Here is a 20,862-nt window from a genome sequence, read left to right as displayed (position 1 = left end):
CCCAAGGTTCACTCACTATGACTGGCATCTGTACGATCCCTGGGTAGCGTCGTTACATGTGCACCGCAGATCACATCCAACCACCCACGTCTGGCCTTGGAAGTAGTTCTTGCCGTTGTAGACGCATACATCTACAATACGAAAATCAGAGAAAATGACCAGCTGGAGTTGACTAATTCCACACTAACCAACCAAGCGTAAACTTAGAATACGCAACTACACTGATTCACGCACACACATATGCACGCGCACGCACTCAATGCGGCAATACTTTGGCTTGTGAAAATGTACAGCACTTCCTGTAAGAATGTTAACTGTATAACTTTTAAAGAATGGCATTATCGTTCAGTTTGACGTGCGTTGTGAAAATGCCAGACTCTACAAACACATTATCATTATTGCTACTTGGGAGGCCAGCTATGAATATGATATATAAATAAATCAAAACACACGCACGAACGAACACGCAAACAAATAAAAACAAAAAAATACAAAAAACACTAATTAGCAATTCTGGAGGTAGTCCCACGCATGTGCACGCACGCGCACACACATTCACCTGTATGAGGACTGGGATTTCCAGCCTGAGAGATATGTATATAGGCCGATAGTTTATGAATACACATTCTAGGAATGATAGTGTGAACACGCAACACAGTGTAAAAGTGCATGAACAATGGCTGGTGTTCACTACTGTTCAAGGAATGACATTTGTAATGTATACCACAGTCTAAAGGATAGGCAAATAGACTGGTAGTGCATAAAGATATTCTTCGTGCACCACGTTGTGAGCGTGATACGTTACTTACTGACTCCAGATGCCGTTTGCCCAAGAGCTGAACCCTGGGAGGTCACCACCTTTTTGTTAAAGTCACAGACGGGATGTAGACAGCAGTCACCTTGGGTGGCTACCAGGGTGCATGCTGAGGGTAGATTATTATACACAGGGCACCTGGTGGGACAAGGAACACATGTTGAAATATTCACATTCCTTGACATGTCTACTTTGAAACAGAATAGAGGTTTGTTCAGCTGATATCTAAATTAAAAACACAGGATGCTGTGGTAGAACATCAGCGGGGAGACAGTTCCGTGGATATTCAATATTTCTTTCTTTGTTTCCTAATTTATTTAAGAGCGACGTCTTGGTACGGCTACTAACACTGTTGTCAAGTTGTATATCAATAGAGGATGTCGAGTTGGTTGTGTCATTGTATTAGAGTGGCAGGAGTTATTGATGAGCTGAGGGTAGTGGTGATCAGGTGGCAGTAGATAAGTTCGGGAGTAGTGAGGTAGTGGAAGTAGCCTCTGTAGTGGGGATAGTGGCCGTTATGACTGAAGAAGCAGTAGTTTTAGCGTTTAAATAATAACTTTAAGTAATATTGAGTAATAACGTAATGGTAGTATTGGCAGAAATAATGGTAAAAATAGCAGAAATCGTAAAATTCGTTGACGGAAGGGGAAGACGCTGCAATACTAGTACTAGTCGTAGTAGTGACGTTGTATAGTAGCAGTAGTAGTAGTAATGGCGTTGGTAGTATTTGCTGTAGCTGAGATAGTAGTAGTAGTAGTAGTAGTAGTAGTAGTAGTAGTAGTAGTAGTAGTAGTAGTAGTAGTAGTAGTAGTAGTAGTAGTAGTAGTAGTAGTAGTAGTACCATCCAGGTCTTCGGCGTGACGAGCGAACGCTTTAACAACTTGGCTACCACATCACCCTTACGACGAATGTCATAAGTATAGTGGTGGTAGTGGTAGGAGATCTGATTATACATACTTGTTTGTACACTTGTAGGCGCCGGTCGACCCGTCCACACATTCACAGCTGTAGCTGCAGCCGTCCTCCCACTTTTCGCCTTGGTTGTAACTCTTCCCTTGGTAATAGCACTGACCATCTGCAGAAGGTAGCACCTTAGGAAACACCAGCTTCAAACTACCCATCACAGTCATTAGATTCAACCACTTCCTTTACGGTAAGGCTAAATAAATAAATGAAATGTTTCCCGGGCATCGGCGAGTCACTTTTATTTGTGCTCGTAGCAAGTTTTTTATTGCCATTTTAAAATGACTTGGCCGCGTCTCGATCATCCATGTGTCCACTATAAGAATGAGTGCCTGTAAGAACGAGTGTGACTGAATCTACAACTCATTAACACTTGCTAAACTTGCTATTTCTGAAAGAAGAAAAATGTGTTCCTTCCTCGTCACATTTTTGTATCAAAAATTTAAAAAAATCCTACCGCCATCGTCACTGTTGGAAAAAATATGTCCGAGAAACATTTAATTATATTTATGGAACGTAATATGAATTTTGTAAAACAACATGCCCTATGATGATAAAAGCAATCCTAAGAAAACAAAAATAAGTAAGCTTAAGATGTCTACTTTGGAGTTTTGCTGATTAAAAAATCGAAATTTCTCATTCTTTCTATTGTATGCTGATTGTTTAGTATTTTCGATTTGGTCACGGTTAATTACTTTAATGACATTTACGTAATTTCGATTGGTTTCCCGTTATTTTTAGCAAATTTGCAAAACTCAAAATCAAATATAAATTTCAAATCTTTTCCCGCTGCTTTGATTTTTGTAAAGTGCGTCCTCGATAGTTCGACAGGTTTTGTATGTCCTGACTGCGATATGTTCGCACCATTTCGGTTGTACTTATTTATTTTTGTCAAACCATTCTAAAGTATTTAGCATACTTACAGAATCCAGTCGACTGTACTTCTGAAAACAGAAAGGTTTACGTTCTACACAGTCTTGAAAGAGGGTGTCAGATCATGGTGACATGAAAAATATGTTCACGTCAATGAAGTGGTACTGTTCACGGAACCATCATCTTAAATTAAACAAACAAATTCCGGATCAGTACATGTACTCAGTGAATTGGGGATTGTGTATTCAGAATATATGACGGACTGATCGTCCCTCTGCCCTCGTCTAACCTTAGTATTTATAGAAACTCACACTCACGCACACGCACACGCACACGCACACGAACACGAACACGCACACGCACACGCACACACACACACACTCATCATACCGACACACTCACACACATAACCCTCTTCTTCACACACACTCAAACACATACACATTACCGATCACACATATACTGACATTCACAGAGACCAATGGTCATCCACGCGTCAATAAATGTCAAGTTATCGCCGAATTTACAATAATACTTACGACAGAAGCCACAGTACTTGCGACAGTTTTCATGGGCCCAGGGAGCGAACTTTGTGCACGCGTCTAGCCCGTACTCTGGGCAGTTGGGCAAACCATCTTCACAAGGCGGAGGGGCAGTTGTGTGCAGTGCTGGAAGAGTCAGTGAACACGACATGTTTATTTGTTTGTTTGGTAACTCCACTATCAGCAACGTTCCAGCCATGTGAAAACAGTCTATATAAAATCGAGGCCTGTCCAGATCATCCAGTGATGGACATTGTGAGCATCGATCTAAGCAGTTAGGATTCGATGCCTCGCGTCAGCTGACAGCGAGTCTCACTGAGACCACTTCCTGAAGACCAGTTCAAACCTGAAACTTCACGGGTCCACTGAACGCTGAAGATATTGATGAACATCGTCCCATTCGTTATGATTGTGAAAATAATAGAAATGAGGTCCCAGAGTAGTCAGTAAGATAATGAAAACGCATATATACATGCTTCATATGATGTAGATATATCCATAGACTATAAATCTCCTTTGGTGTTCAGTAATTTTGTTGTTTTGATTAATGACACACATATCTGAATTGCGTTAACATGCAACCCAATTCTTGTGTCTCTCTGTATCGGAATACAAGATATGAATAGAAAACATGTTAAACCTATCGTTGTGCAATCGCCAAAGGTTGTCGGACGTACTGCGTGCCCACTAGAGCTGTAACGTTATGTCCTATTTCACATAGACTTTGTAAATTCTTCAAGAATGTCTTCTGTATTGGTCAAATTTAACCTTTACAAGCTAGTGACATGATTTATATTTTTCCAGGCGACAATCTAGACAACAACGACTATTCTTAAGTGACCGAAAACCCACACCACGAGGTTACATACACAGCAAACACGTTAGCGTCAAAAATCTCGTCACGATATGGCTGAAACGTTGCCGATGTGACGTTAAATACTCACTCACTCACTCACTCACTCACTCACTCACTCACTCACAGGAAACACACAGGCTGTACGTAGGACTTACGTTTGCATATTCCACAGAATGCTGGACAGTTGTCTTTCGCCCAGTCGGCATAGTCTTTACACACGCCGCTTGCGTACTTTGAGCAATCAACTTTGTCCACGCATGTATCTACTAAATAGAACACAAATAGACGTCATAATATTTCACGTCATTGCAGAAATCCAATAAACGTATTTGAGGTGTGGATTTGTGTATCACTCTGAATCGTTTCAGCCAGACCACAGGGCTGGTTAGATATAAAACTTCCCAGCCCTTACCAAACTTACCTGCCCGCAAATAATTTAGGTTTGACAAGCAACGTAGTTTATTATCCACTGGTAATTCATCATTACCAGTGAATTATTCATTAAATAATTCATTATCATGAAATATGATGAATATCTTCATAAATATGTTTAGATTTTAGGTAGGTGAATTTGAGAATCTGTCAGTCCATTTAGAAACTAACCCGTCCCGGGAGGCTCAAACCATTAACAGAAAACGAATACCGTATTATTGTAAGCATAATTTCTGTATTAAATTTCAACAGTTCTTTTTTTTTGCTCATCTATAAATTATATGATTTGTCAACAAAGTGGAATCGGTTCATTCTCCTTTGGTGTGCCAGTCACTTGCAAAGGAAATATATAGTACTAAGAGTAATTATATTCACAGCAAATGTGTATCCACACCATATACAGGTGGGTACATCTTCATGTAATCAATGTGTACTATATGCTTTGGAAACATTTTCCCGCAGAAACCACCTCTATACCAGTCCACACTAGTCAATGATACCAACTTACCTGTAGGATCTGCTCTTTTTTCTGTAACCGAAAAGACATATGTATTAATAATAGTCTGCATCGGTTCCACTAAATAAAACTAAACATGTTCTTTGAAACAAGGAAACAAAATAAAACCCAAAATATGACTGGTTTCAAGAAATTGCCTTCGATTTTAAATCACTTTTTGTGCATTTAAAAAATAATAGGAACATCAGTTCCTGGCTGTTGTTATCGTCATTATCGTTGAGACTATTGTTGTTCTTGAAGTTACAGGCATAAACAAGAACTTTTCAAATAGGACCTGAGGCTAATCATGATAACACATTACATGAACATGGACAGTGACCCACAAGAGAGGCGCACCTCTGACCTCCCTTGTCTATCTCCACTGAGAGATACGCCAACTGTTTTATTGTAATCTAGCAGTCTCTAAACACAACATATGTTGCCGTTATTTGAACAGTCTACACCGGTGTATAAATCATTTGAACAGTCGAACATACCATCAATACCGCTTGCATGCGTTGGCAGAAGTTAGTTTGACGTTAGTTCTTAAATTTTAATCAATCGGAATTATATAAAATCCTTTCACGTGGAAGTAAATTAGTGCTACAAAACCTTTTCTACAAACCTCTTCTAAGTCCATTGTACGAATCCGTGTATGAGCATGTTCTTATGAATCACTATTGTGCTGATAACTTTATACCAAAAGTTCTTGATAAAAAAACCCCGTCTTTTCACAGATGTAGAGGGAAATATCAGTTAAACATCCACGAGTAAGAATCAAATAAAAAGTACATTGATATCGTTATATAGCCGTGTATGACTTGCTCTCGGCGTCTTAAATGTAATCGAGGCGCGTGGTAGTCTATTAGCCGAAGCGTTCGCTTGTGACGCTGAAGACCCGGGTTCGATTCCCAACATGGGTACAATGCGTGAAGCACACTTCTGGTATACCCAGTCGTGAATATTGCTGGAATATTGCTGGAATATTGCTAAATGCTAAATAAAACAAAACTCACTCACTCACTTAACTCAAATAATCATTCTAATAGGATGTTTAGGTTTTAATTTGGAAAAAAATGAAAACATTGAAAGATAAATTCCTAAATAGGGATAAATTACGAATGTGAATATATTTGATAACTATTTAATTATAGCTTTTGAAATCCAAATGTTTCAAAAACCACTTACCTTTTTTCCTTACTGTCGACGCCTGGGTGGCGACAATGAGAGCCAAGGCCAAACAAAGGGCCCTGTTCATGATGACTTTCTAATGCACTCTGTCTTTTCGCCACAGCTCACGCGCTATTATAGGAAAAGGTCACGTGACACCTGCGTTTCTTTCTGGTTCCAGTTTGTTACCAAGATTACTTAACGGAGTGAAATAAAAGGGAGATAACTCGCGATCAGTAACATTAACATGCTGATAGCTTACAAGATCTTGTAGTCATATAAATATTCCAAAATCTTTGAAAAACATGTTGGGTAATATTTTACATTATTAAGAGTTGAATTATGATTTTCCTTTCATTAAAATCATTGAAAAGGGAGACTAATGCAACTAAAACATATTTTTCTTCTTATCGCTTCAGTTATCTCACCATCTCCCACACAAAGGTCATAGGTCGCACACTGTCTCGAAGGGAACAGATAAAGCTGCTGTTTGACCTGACATTCGCACAACTGTTTCTGAACGATATTTTTCTGTTTATGTCAGTATAACGACTCAACTCAATATAAACATATGTAATAAATTACGCCCCACATACCGGAAAGACTTCTAATTCTGTGGATTAAGAAAACAGCATTTTCTTAATGATTTATCAACATTCAACCCCTTACAAAATGTGTTAGGAGGTAGTCAAAGCAAGCGCAGTGGAACACAATGAACGTAAAATGTCATACCCCAACATTGTGGAAATCAGTTGTTTTACTGGTAACATGGCACACTCTCTCTTGTCAATCTGGATTGAATATGCAGTACCATAATAGTCATGCTAGCAATAACATAATAGCAAGTTGTCACAGGCTACACAGTGGCAAATCATTAGTATGAGAAATGCAGAAGTGTCTCTCACACAAACTAGACATCCTTCCATCATTTCAAGAATCTTGAACACAGGACTACCTATGATCAAAGAATATGTAAGAGATGACCCCTGTTATCATGCTGAAGATCCTCAAAGACCTGGCACACCCCGTAAGATAGAGAGAGGACAGAGCATTGTTGAGACTTGGTAGGCATCGTTTATGGGACTCAGGTACGGTTACCACTGCAAGCCATATCCTGCAAGAACGTTAGGCATCGACTGAAAGCAGCAAGATACAGTGCCAGAAGACCCACCAAAATCCAGAAATACTGTTCCCTTTGGGTTAAGGTGAATCATAGTCTGTGGATACATTGCCTTGGATCGGAAGATGGACACCAATACCATGTGCCTTGTTATTCACAGGAGATTCTTGTGTGTGTGTGTGTGTGTGTGTGTGTGTGTGTGTGTGTGTGTGTGTGTGTGTGTGTGTGTGTGTGTGTGTGTGTGTGTGTGTGTGTGTGTGTGTGTGTGTGTGTGTGTGTGTGTGTGTGTGTGTGTGTGTGTGACTGAGTGCATATCTCAATCCCAATGAACACATGTGGTACATTTTAGGTCGCCGTGTTCAACAGGGAGTCACACCTGTGCGAACTATCAATGAGTTGATGGAACAGGCTTCCTCTTAATCAAATCCTATGATTGATCAAAGAATAAGGAGACCTCTTGAATATGTTGTGGCACTGAGAGTTAAGGAAAATTTCATATTTCAAATTGCAAGATTTGATGCATCAGTGGCTGGGAAGTTGTTCCATATTTTGACCTGCACCATGCGTTTGACAAGCTGGTATCTTTGGTATTTTAACTGTAAATACTTGATAGTGATTTAGAAAGATGTGTTCTCGTCAAAGACAAAATTGGACAACGATCTTGGCAAACACTAACCGCTTTCATTTATTGAGTTTCTGTCTTCTTGTCAACACTGCGTTCTTGCCCTTCTTGATACGAATCATCCACCCAGTTTGAACTTTCTCTGCGTTTGTCTTCATTTATGTATGATTACCCTTCAAGATACTTGCCACTAACGCAGAACCGACGTACGCTGTACTTGTCATCAATGCATTATTGCCCTTCAAGATACTTGTTGCCAAAGCAATACTGACATTGTCGGTCTATGTTTCATTTTGTATCTAGGCATAAAGATTCAGAGTGACAAAATCTTTACAAGGTCGTATGACAAAGGGAGTTGATTGGGTTGATTGGGTAATATTGACTTCCTTTGTATTTGTCTTCCAAATTTGTTTAGTCACTAGTCATTAATGACTTTCTCTATACTTGACATCAATGAGTTGTTGTTACTCAAGTTACATGTCATCCACGCACCACTGACTTTCTCTATTTATGTCATCAATACACTCGCCATTTGCAAAATCGCATTTTCTACGGTAGATACCTCCAACGCAATACTACCTTTCTAAACGCACATAATATTGAATTGTCACTAATAATCAATCACGCAATTTTGCTTTACTCTATGCAATTTGCAACCCACAATGTCGTTTATACGATATTGTCTTTTTCGGCACCGTTCGCCCAGTCAGTATTGCCTTGTTTGATAGAGGCCGCCCACGTAATACCATCGTCCTTGATAACAGACACTCGGGGCCTCTGTCTCAGTGTTTGTCACCTATACATTTTTATCGTGATTAGAAATGAATAATTACATGATCTAACCATGTCTGCTTGTATCTGGTATCATTATGACATGGTATTTTGATTTGTCAGATCTGATTTGTCAGCCAAGCGTATCGAATAAGGAGATACACATTACATGTCAGATGTGCGAATAACATTGACTTTGGCATGTCTGTAATTTTCAATTCCATAACAATGTGTTCGTCTTTTGAAAAGGAAATAGACAGCGAATATGAAATATTTCATAAGGACGTTGTACAAACGAATGAAGAGGTTTGAATATTTTATATACCAAAACCCGCCATACAGCTGGAACATTGCTGAGTGCGGCATAAAAGTAAACTCAATTATGTACCCAAACCCTATGATTGACATCATACATGCTCATATGTGTCACTAATTAATGTCCTTTCACAAAATCTGAATAAAAAATGAAGTATAAGTTGCCTGACTCCGCACGCAGTACTTCTTTGGCGGTTTGTAAACAAACTGGAAAATTCGGTAGGGTTTGAAATTGTTTCGTTAAAGGTATTTCTATTAAGCTTTACAGTGAACAAAACACGCTCTCTAAGCAACTAAGTACTTATATAACGAGTAATCATAAAGAAATTATTAGATCTTTCAAAGGATCTAGGTTATCGACTGTATACAAAGATCTGCAGTAATAGAACACTGTTAAATATATATCTGAATTGCACGAGTAACTCTGTTCTTAGCAGAGTTCTCATGGATCTGAAATGAAATCTGTCACTTGTATAGTCAACGTTGAAAACCCCATACGTCCTTATTCCCATTGCGGCAAGACGTACACCGCAGTAACTATCTCATCGTCCATATTTTTACTGTTTTATTATCACTGTTTCTGTATTGCGTTATTGTTTTCTGCAATTCTTGGAGTTATGACTGGTATTATGTGACCAATATTTATCGTAGTATGGATAATAAATGACCTCCTGCCAACACATATTCCCGATTTCCTCTTATATCATGAAAAACTGAAAGAATTAGGACATCGCGAGGTCGATGGTTAAATTCATAGGGCACTGTTATATGCTGGATTTTGTCGCACACGATTTGGCTGTTTCAAAGACATTCTTAACTTGAACATACTGATAGTTAATTTCTAATTTATGTGGCAGTAGATAAAAGACGAGGTTGTAATGGTGCGAAGTGGGAGACCCGTTATCGCTCGCCAACACGGCAGGTGTCTTCGCCCACTCAAAATCTTGTCCATTACATGACACGCAGAATTAAAAACAGATTTCACTTGCACTTTTTACTTTATCAAACACCTACGCATTAAAAACATGTATTTTACTGATCCTTCAATAAAACCGAATATCTGGACTATTGCTGAGTGCGGCGTTGAAAAACATACCAACAAACAAAACTTGTCTATGACATGTGCGTAGACGTATGTAGTTTTGGGCCGATGGCCTACATGAACGGAATAAAAACTGAATTGTAACGAATCGTCGCCTTGAACGGATAAAGGAAAGCAGAAATATAAAAGTTGTGTGCAATTATAAACTCACGAAATTTCTAGACACAGCACCTCTTATCTTTCAAGGATAAAACAGTATTCCCAGTAACTAAGATAGGTACTTCATTCTATTTCTGTTTCAAATTGGAAGATCACCTTCGTGGTGTGGTTAGAGCGTCCGCTTGGATCCCAAACTCTGACGATCATACCAAAAGATGTTAAAATATAGTGCTTGTTTGTCCCTGCCTGGCGCTCGACATTAATGGGTACAACAGGAACTGGTTTGCTAGGAGTCAGTATAATGTGTCTGAGTGGGGTATTCATGCTCAACTGCGGCATGGTATCTCAGTTAGCTAGCACTATAAAATCAGCTTAAGTCTGGGCTCATACAAGCAGCCCCACATACACACGCATGGACACGCATATCCTCAGGTACGACCAGAAACCCATTTCATCTCACATGTATGTACATTACTGATCTATGTTCATAATTATCTAATATTTTCCAATCCATCGATCACTTGATTATCTGGTTTGTTTATAGGACGCCACATTAGTACTGCAGTGTGTCGTCAGGCAAAATTAATTCCAGTTTGAGGCAAATTCTGTGAAATGACTGCTAGGGCATAACATGCTCACCCTGTCCGCACCTTGTGTCATTGTTGTCTACAGTGATCCATCCGTGTGCAAAATTATATAGATAATATATGGACATATCGTTAAAATATAGACGTGTGTGTGCGCGAATTTATTGTGAAAGTTACTGATTTTAGTATAAAAGAATTCATAGGTTTAGTTTTGTTTGGATCCTGAAATCCTAAAGTCAGGAGGGAATTTGCCTCATCATTCGAAGCAATCTTTCTTTTAAATACTGAAAGTGTTATACTTTCGGCAAAAAGTAAAAATATAATAAATAAATAAATAAATAAATAAATAAATAAATAAATAAATAAATAAATAAATAAATAAATAAATAAATAAATAAATAAATAAATAAATAAATAAATAAATAAATAAATAAATAAATAAATAAATATGAAATTAAAAAATGAAAAAACAGCTTTTTTGGCAAGTTATATTTTTGGCCCATAAATGCATAAAGGTTTTATTTCATAGTAGTGAAAATCATTTTTTTTTTCCTAACCTGGAAAAATACGACCGGCGGGGAAGGAATATAATTAGTCTGCCTTTACTCCAGTACACCTTTACCTCTGCTCCAATATACTAAGCATGGATTGATTTTTTCCCCTGACATGTGAATGCAATAATGTTCACTAACTACAGTATAAATTTCTCTCTTCAGTCCTCCACTTTTTGGTTATCAAATTACATAATATACTGGTCAATAAGATTGTGTAAAGCTACTCTACAGTAATTTTAAACATATACTTCTTCAGGGAGACCCGATGGGCTGAGCCTAATGCATGCCATGGTGGTGGCTCCACTCAGGTAATTAATCCCGAAGTAATCCCTGTAGTTCATTTGTGATGTAGTTCAAATGAGATGTAGTTCTTACATGAGTAAACCGTTGCAACTATCGTTCACCTAACACCAACAGGAATTTGTTTCTGCGGTCAATACAGGGCATTCTATTGTACTGATGTTCTCCGTCTATATTAAAAGCAATATAGTATTCATATATTTCATTAATTTCAATAGAAGCCATGTTTGTGAACACTAACTAAGACTAACAACAGTAAGATATATTCGCGACATAATATTTAAAACAGCTGGTTTGTATTGTTTATATGTAAAATAGAGGTTTAAAGATATAATTAAATCTTGGCTTTAGAGATAGTCATGCGGTCTATCTCTCCACCCACGCACGCCCACCAGACGCTCAACGCGACTTCTTTCGCACACCGACGACCTGTCAGGTTTGTTCAGGTTATTGATGGCTCTTGAAGTGAGTGAGTTTAGTTTTACGCCGCACTCAGCAATATTCCAGTTATATGGTGGCGGTCTGTAAATAATCGAGTCTGGACCAGACAATCCAGTGATCAACATCATGACCATCGATTTTATGATTGATTGATGTATGGTTACGAAACAAAATTCGTATGGGATGAGTGAGTGAGTTTTATGCCGCACTCAGCAATATTCCAGTTATATGGTGGCGGTCTGTAAATAATCGACCCTGGACCAAACAAGTGATCAATAGCATGAATATCTTTCTATGCAACTGGGATATGATGACATGTGTCAACCAAGTCAGCGAGCCTGACCACCCGATCCCAATAGTCGCCTCTTACGACAAGCATAGTCGCCTTTTATGGCAAGCTTGGGTTCCTGAAGGCGTATTCTACCCCGGGACCATCACGCGTTGATGGCTTTTGAAAGGTACCTATGACCCCACGGCTACTGTATATGCGTCCGACAAATATTCTCGTACATACATGTTACCGGTAGCAGCAGCGACGATGATTTAATACGATCAATATTACGAACACATGTCGTTATCCCGTCTTTATGTGCATTGTCTCTACGTTCTGGTATTTGAATACTGTCTTTGAATATATTGTCTCCATAGTCCGGTGTTTGCATACTGTTTGTACGTTATCTCCAAGGTCTGGTGTTTGTATACGGTCTATGTGTACACTGTCTCCATAGTCCGGTATTTGTATATTGTCTGTTTGCACGTTGTCTCCGCGGTCTGGTGTTTGCATACTGTCTATTTGTACATTGTTTCCACGGTCTGGTGTTTGTATATTGTCTTTGTGTACACTGTTTCTATGGACTGGTGTTTGTATACTGTCTGTGTACACATTTTCTGTGTACACATGTTCTCCACAGTCTGATGTTTGTATACTGTGTGTGTGCATTGTCTCCACGGTTTGGTGTTTGATTTCCTGTTTCATACCAGAAGTAGCTGTTCTCCACATTTATATGTGCACACCTACTTTCTTAATAAATATACATTTCAAGCGTTTCTATCTTCTTTTCATCTCACCTTTACGAGAAAATATAAAGAGATCTCTGATATTATAAACGTTCTTAGCGTAGTTAGAATAGTGTTTGATTCTATGACACTTTTAAGCTAGGAGATGTGAAACAGATTTTTGAGGTGACAAATCCTCACGAAATAGTCTTAAACTCCCCGATACTGCCAGACTAACAGAAGATGAACAGAGCGCTCTGGTCTCTGAAATGAACACAAAAGAAACATCAGGAGAACAATTTAATAAAGTCATAAAATATAATAGAAAGGGTTTCCTTCATTTTCAGCCTGAAACTGTGGTTATCGGGACTTGCCACACATTCTAGACTTGCATGGACTCTCTGGGATATATTTGTTTCGGGTCTGTATCACTGGACCCAGGCAACACAACAACGGATATCTGTCTCTGGGGATAGTATTGACTGAGTATACTTTGTCTGGCATTTTATATTTTCTTGGTCTGGGTCGATATGTTCGCTAGTGGACTACACTATTCGAGTTTCACTATACGCTCAGTAGCTTCTGTCTATGCCGAGTCAACTACAAATGTAACGTTTTAATTGAGAGATGAAGATTGGCCATGTCGATACACTAAGGATTACGGATAAAGTGCAAAGAAACCTTGACCAATAATCGGGTCGAACAGTTGTTCGAACTCACGACTATAGGTTCCTGACATATCTAAGGGATGCTAGAATCATTTGTGAAAAACGCGCTGATTAATAAACAACATGCTGTGTCTATCTTTTTTTATCTTGGGAAGGCATATGACAGAACCTGGAAATATGGCATTGTGAGAGATTTACATGATTTCGGCCTGCGAGGTCGTTTGCCTCAGTTCATAGCCAAATTCTTAAATAACAGACAATTTCAAGTCCGTGTGGGTTCTACCCTGTCTGATCATTACAATCAGGATCAGGGTGTTCCACAAGGCAGTATTTTGTCTGTCACACATTTTAGTATAAAGATAAACAGTTTATCAAAAGTTTTAAACGATTCAATTGATGGATCGTTATTTGTGGATGATATTAATATTTCTTGTCGTGGTAAAAATATACATACCATTGAACGGCAACTGCAGTTGTGTTTAAACAAGATTAATAAATGGTGTCTTGAAAACGGCTTTAAAGTTTCTAAATCGAAAACTAACTGCATACATTTATGTCGTAAATATAAACCACATAAGGACCCTGAACTATCTCTAGATGGCACGCCTGTTAAAGGTGTTAAGAAAGCTACGTTCTTGGGTCTAATTTTTGATTCACACTTGACGTTTTTACTGCATGTTACATCCCTTAAAACTAAATGTCTGAAAGCACTTGACTTGTTGAAAGTGGTTTCAAATTCGAAATGGGGAGGGGATCAAGCTACCCTTCTCCATCTCTATCGATCACTCGTTCGTTCTAAACTTGATTATGGCTCCATCGTCTATGGTGGAGCCTGCAAAAGCAACTTAAGACTGTTAGATTCTGTCCATCATCAAGGTCTACGACTTTGTCTTGGGTCTTTTAGGACTTCACCTACTGACAGCCTCTATGTTGAGGCTGATGAACCATCTCTTGAGCAGCGCCGTATAAAGTTAGCTTTACAGTACATTACTAAATTATACTCTAATGAATCTAACCCTGCATATAACTGTGTTTTCAATCCCCTTTATGAGGATTTATACAACAAAAAGTCTTCTCTTGTCCCGCCTCTAGGACATAGAATTAAATCCTTTCTTTCTGCGGCCGGCATTGAGCTGGAAAACATAGCTCCCTCTCGTCTTCTTTCTTCTCCTCCTTGGCAGTAGGTCAGGCCCCAAGTGGACCTAACATGGACCACATTTTAAAAATCAGAAACTAATGAATTACAAAATAAACAATAATATAATCAACTAAAACATAAATATAACAGTCATAAATCCTTATTTACAGATGGGTCCAAGGATGGTGGCGCAGTGGCTTGTGCCACTGTCATTGGATCCAGAACAATATCTTCTAGATTACCAGATAATAGTTCTAGTTTTACAGGTGAAGCTAACGCCATATTAACGTCTCTTAGATATAATCAAAGACACCCTAAACATAAACAATATACAATCTATTCAGACTCTCTTTCTTGTCTTCAGGCGATTAAAAATTTATCATGTAAACACCCACTTTTAACTGATATTATTGAATTGTATAATAATCTTGCTACTGGCCAATACGACATCGTCTTTTGCTGGTTACCCAGCCACGTAGGCATTTCTGGTAACACAATGGCAGATCTTGCTGCTAAGGCAGCACTCAACAAATCTATGACACCACTTCTTATTCCATACTCTGATTGCAAAGCGAGCATTAGAACCTACATCCGTGATCTGATGCATAAGAAGTGGGACACCCAAGTAGGTGTAAATAGATTACATGAAACAAAACCGTATATTGGTTACACCTACTTGGGCTGTCAGTCCAGATTTGAAGAGGTTATTTTAAGACGATGTCGTATTGGCCATACACGATATACTCATGCATGCCTATTGAAAGGTGAGGATCCTCCGTTTTGTATACCTTATGATGAGAGAGTCACGGTCAAGCATATTCTCCATCACAAGGGATAAATATTTCAATGTCAAAACTGTCAAGGATCTTTTTAACACTGTTAATTCTAATTTAATCATTGTTTTTTTTAAAAGGAAATTGATTTCTTGATTGATTTATGAATAGTATGTGCTGTAAATAGATGTATTTTAATGATTGGTAGTTTATATTAGTAACTAGAATTGTTAGTGGCTGTACCCTCAAAGGGGGTTGAAGTATTGTGAAATTATTGTCCTCCTGAGAGGGTACGTATGTGCGGCCCTTAAACCCCGACAGGTCTTAAGTCCCGATTGAACATGAATAATCATTAGTGGGCGGGGCTTATGTGCTACGTCACATATAGGCAACAATGGTTTCTGTTGAACTAAGGATAGAATACATGTCTCAATGACAGGCCTCTTTGCTTTACGCAGTGTCTCAACCACAAGATGCATACGAGATATGTGTAAGTATTTAGTATATGTGCCGTTTATTCAATATGATGTGCTTTTCATTTTTTAGACGCAGCTTCCTACAGGTAGAATTGGCTGAGCTGAAGCAAATTCCAAAGCCATCTCGAAAACATCCACTGGCTGACATTAGACTATGCCATGTCTCAGCCCAGTCCTAACTTTTCATTGCAATCCTTCCATACACAGTAAAATATATTGTCAGCCGAGGTAATACTTATGCGATGCATACTGCCACACCTAATTAGGCTATTTCCGCGCATGTCAAAAGTGGGTCAACTCTGATAGTGCACTGATGTAAGGCAGGTTACCCAGGCCGAAGCAATGCTAGTTCACATTTTGAAAAATAAAAGGAAATATATATGTCCCCAATTTTTCGTAGAATCACAACTCATTCTTCAGCAATTTTGGTCTTGTATCTGAAGTAGACAGATAAATTCTTTTAAAGTGTAAATTTAATAGTTTCTGGTATGAAGCCAAATTAAATATAAAGCATAAAAAATAACCACTATGCCAAAACCTTCACCAGTTAATATGTGTGCAAGAGGCCAGTTCTCTCTAGAATACCATTGTGTAGAGGTTGTTGTTAAAGACAGCACAATTATTAACTCCTAAATGTCATTTATATTTCTTTCATAACTGGAAATCACTTAAATATCAACAATTTCGTAGTATTTATGGAATTATTTTTATCCCTTCTTGACAATCTCGGTAATCCCTGATCACTTGGAGCCTGTACAGCCTTCTGTAGACCAAATATTTCATTCACTCTCTCTCCCATTTCAGTCACCACTTTCCGCACTCTCGGCGCTTCATGGCGAACAGTCAGCGGGCAGACGACAGGTTGTGGCAGCTGCTCAGGGGAGCTCCATCCAGCCCCAGGCACCCCAAGAGACTGGTAGGAAATGAAAAGCATCTTCATTTTGCCCTACCATTTCAGAAAAGGACCAGTCGGAACTTAAGACCCTGTCGGAACTTAAGACCTCGTCTACCCGGTCTTAAGCTCCGACAAGGTCTTAAGCTCCTGTTGAAGTCTTGCCCCCTACCTGGCCCCTCATGGTTGATTGTGGCTGGTGCAGACCATTCCCCTGATCACTTGGAGCCTGTACAGCCTTCTGTAGACCAAATATTTCATTCACTCTCTCTCTCATTTCAGTCACCACTTTCCGCCCTCTCGGCGCTTCATGGCGAACAGTCAGCGGGCAGATGACAGGTTGTGGCAGCTGCTCAGGGGAGATCCATCCAGCCCCAGGCACCCCAAGAGACTGGTAGGAAATGAAAAGCATCTTCATTTTGCCCTACCTTTTCTGAAAGGGACCAGTCGGAACTTAAGACCTTGTCGGAGTTTAAGGGCAGCTCTACCCGGTCTTAAACTCCGACAAGGTCTTAAGCTCCGGTTGAAGTCTTGCCCCCTACCTGGTCCATCATGGTTGATTGTGGCTGGTGCAGATCATTCTCCTGATCACTTGGAGCCTGTACAGCCTTCTGTAGACCAAATATTTCATTCACTCTCTCTCTTTTTTCAGTCACCACTTTCCGCACTCTTGGCGCTTCATGGCGAACAGTCAGCGGGCAGATGACAGGTTGTGGCAGCTGCTCAGGGGAGCTCCATCCAGCCCCAGGCACCCCAAGAGACTGGTAGGACATGAAAAGCATCTTCATTTTCCCCTACCATTTCAGAAAAGGACCAGTCGGAACTTAAGACCCTGTCGGAGCTTAAGACCTCGTCTACCCGGTCTTAAGCTCCGACAAGGTCTTAAGCTCCGGTTGAAGTCTTGCCCCCTACCTGGCCCCTCATGGTTGATTGTGGCTGGTGCAGACCATCCCCCTGATCACTTTTTTTTTGACAGTCAGAATGTAAAGTGGTGCCTTTTGCTGTTTACAGGTTTGTGTGAGTTATCAAATGGAGGATCTTGAAGTGGTGCCTCTCTGTTTACAGATATATGGCGTTTATATTTTTCTTGATTTCCATGGAAACAATTCAAACTTAGTCTAAAAAGTCATTAAGTAACTGTCAGATGATTTGTCCTTTCAAATATGTGGGGGCCGGGGGGATATGTCATCTTCTGATGACTCTTGTGATTTATTATTATCTCGGTTTCCGTGGAAACATTTAGGACAAAAAGTTTCTCAAAAGTTATAGGTGTGTTTCGTTTCCGGAGCAGAACTCAAAAAACTTCTAAATATCTGTCAGTAAACCATGGTAGCACAACTCAAAAACCATTTCATATCTTTCAACAGATCTTGACACATATATGATACAGATCTTGAAATGGTGACTTTGCTGATTACAGAATGATATAATTTATACTTTTAACCTTAAGTGAGATATGATATGAAATGATACGATACGATACGATACGATACGATACGATATGATATATGATATATGATATATGATATATGATATATGATATATGATATATGATATGATATATGATATATGATATGATATATGATATGATATATGATATGATATATGACATGACATGACATGATATGATATGATATGACATGATATAGGATATTTATATAGCACACATATCCACACATTAGTACATGCTCAAGGCACTGGTATTGTTTCCCTCGATCACTGGATGTCAATCTGAACAGCACACTGGGACACATAGTCACAGTACTTAGTCCAAGTTCACTGCATGTTGCTGTACTGGAGTTTGCCAGTATCCATTTGGCCACCATCTGGTCATATGCCAACGGATTTGTGGGTTGTGCACTGTACATTAGAGATCTGCAACACAAATAGTCTGCACACAAAGTTGACTTCAAGGTTCTTTACACCCGATCACAGTTGGGCTCGATCCTGACACCTCAACCTCGCTGGGTCACTAGCCTGGCACCTTAGCCAGCTCACCTACCATACCCCCTGTAACTATTCTTTTAAATATTTGGGGGCCAGGGGAATATGTCAGCTTCTGATGACCCTTGTGGTTGTGACATGATGCTGATTACCACTTTTCCAAGATATAAAACATCAATAATTTGGAAGAACAACAAGTGTATAGGTTAGATGTAAAGTATTTTTATAGTCCTCCTTTTTGGAAGCAATGATATTTGAATCCAGCAATCCAGCAGGACAAACGGACTGTTTCTGTAGGCTGGTGCAATGGATCATAGACACATTTTGGTCAGTGTCCAACACTGTAAGTTGTGCAGCAGCATCAACATGCACATGCTATGTAAGTTAAGGCTTGCTAAACTTATTTGGAGTGCAGAAGTCAACAGTAATCATCATGCTCATGTATTTTTGTACTAAGGTTTGGAATGTACAAATCATGTTTAATTTGGAACACATTTTTCAGCCAGGACTATCATGGACATATATGATTAATAGTCATTCTTCTTTAGTCAACACATTATATAGGTTGAGATAGAAAAATGTTTTTTATCACTAAATATACTGCCAGTGCCCTGTTGCCAATACCTGTGCATTGTAAGGAAGTCTGTCTTCTTCATGCACTAGGCTGTTGTGTTTGGGAGTTTGAATCAAACTTGGTGCTGGTGTGTTTCAACACCCTTGTTTTTTGCTGTTTTTGACAATGTTTCTTTTCACTCAAACTCAATGAATATTGAATTATATTTAAAGTGACCATTAAGCACACAAAAACTTACATTTATCTACGAGTATAAATGACTTCACCATGATTCAGTTTATGTATATATATATGACTATCAAATTCTGTGATGTTCCCACTTTCTTTTGTTGTTGTTGTTGTTGTATATAAAGAACAATATACAATTAAGGAAGAGTCAGTTTTTGAATAGTATGTCCTTGTACCTAAAATGTATTTTTTCACATCCATAGCTAAGCCAGTCATGGTACATGAACATGTCAATAAATATGGATTAGTATCTGTGGCTTTTGCACTGAATGTGTTTCTCTACTCTTGTTCATTTTCAGTAAATTTTATAACATTATTAACATTAATCACATAGTGTGAGATAAAAAAAAGAATGGTAAACATGACATTATTTATTACTATACCTCTCCTTATAGCTTAGATATTGTTGAGTGTGGCATTTGATAACAACAACAAAAAATATACAAAAACATGTGAAATACAATTGATCCTAATGATTGATATTGATACATTTCAGGCACAACCTGCAAGAAAGAAAAGTAAGGAAGTCGCAGTGGCTGATCCGTCTAGACAGCTGACTTTGTGTGCTGGCGATTAGGGTGCAGGTTCAAGTCCCAGGTGGGACTCAACCAAAAAAGTAGTAGAATTTGTACTTTACTAAGAAAGTGTAATCCCAAATATGACATACATTACATCTGATCACTTCCTAAATGGCAGTGTAATCACAATCAGTTATGCCTTGATATGGGAACAATAAGTCAAACTCAATATTCCCTATCTCAGGGAAAGGTAGTTGACAAATATCAAATACAATATGTGTGATCTGATATGAGATATCAAATGTGATTTTTATGGTCATATCTAAAGTTGTAGTCACAGATGCAGAAGCATCTTCCTGATGCCTGATATAAAGGAAATTATTGTTGATGTAATTATTACTGAGACAGATACACAGAAAAGATGTATTTGACTTGCACGTTTCCACTGGTGATGCAGTATATGCTCAGCTTTCTGTGAACCCTTAGTACCAATACTATATGCCATAGTAACAATCAGACAATTCCCTCGGCTCTGTAGTGGCATGGCTAATGACATATTTGTCATTTTCCATTCAGAGAATAAATGTATTTGACAGTT

At 38.8% G+C, this 20,862-nt stretch overlaps 1 protein-coding gene across 1 annotated transcript in view; it reads right to left on the bottom strand.

The window, feature by feature from the left end:
- Nucleotides 1–6,255, bottom strand: part of LOC137259002 (uncharacterized) — a 69,460-nt gene extending 63,205 nt beyond the window's left edge. The window contains exons 1-7 of the mRNA XM_067796703.1: nt 6,165–6,255; nt 4,989–5,009; nt 4,204–4,314; nt 3,178–3,318; nt 1,772–1,889; nt 810–952; nt 17–131 (exon numbers count right to left, since the gene is read on the bottom strand). Coding sequence (XP_067652804.1) covers nt 17–131; nt 810–952; nt 1,772–1,889; nt 3,178–3,318; nt 4,204–4,314; nt 4,989–5,009; nt 6,165–6,234 — 719 coding nt within the window. The 5' untranslated portion in view covers nt 6,235–6,255. The remainder of the gene's footprint in view (nt 1–16; nt 132–809; nt 953–1,771; nt 1,890–3,177; nt 3,319–4,203; nt 4,315–4,988; nt 5,010–6,164) is intronic.
- Nucleotides 6,256–20,862: the final 14,607 nt, after the last annotated feature.

Source organism: Haliotis asinina, chromosome 12 (genome assembly GCF_037392515.1).
Source record: "Haliotis asinina isolate JCU_RB_2024 chromosome 12, JCU_Hal_asi_v2, whole genome shotgun sequence".
Taxonomy (NCBI): domain Eukaryota; kingdom Metazoa; phylum Mollusca; class Gastropoda; order Lepetellida; family Haliotidae; genus Haliotis; species Haliotis asinina.
The sequence above is the reverse complement of the archived record's forward strand: the minus strand, read 5'-3'. Positions and strand labels throughout refer to the sequence as shown.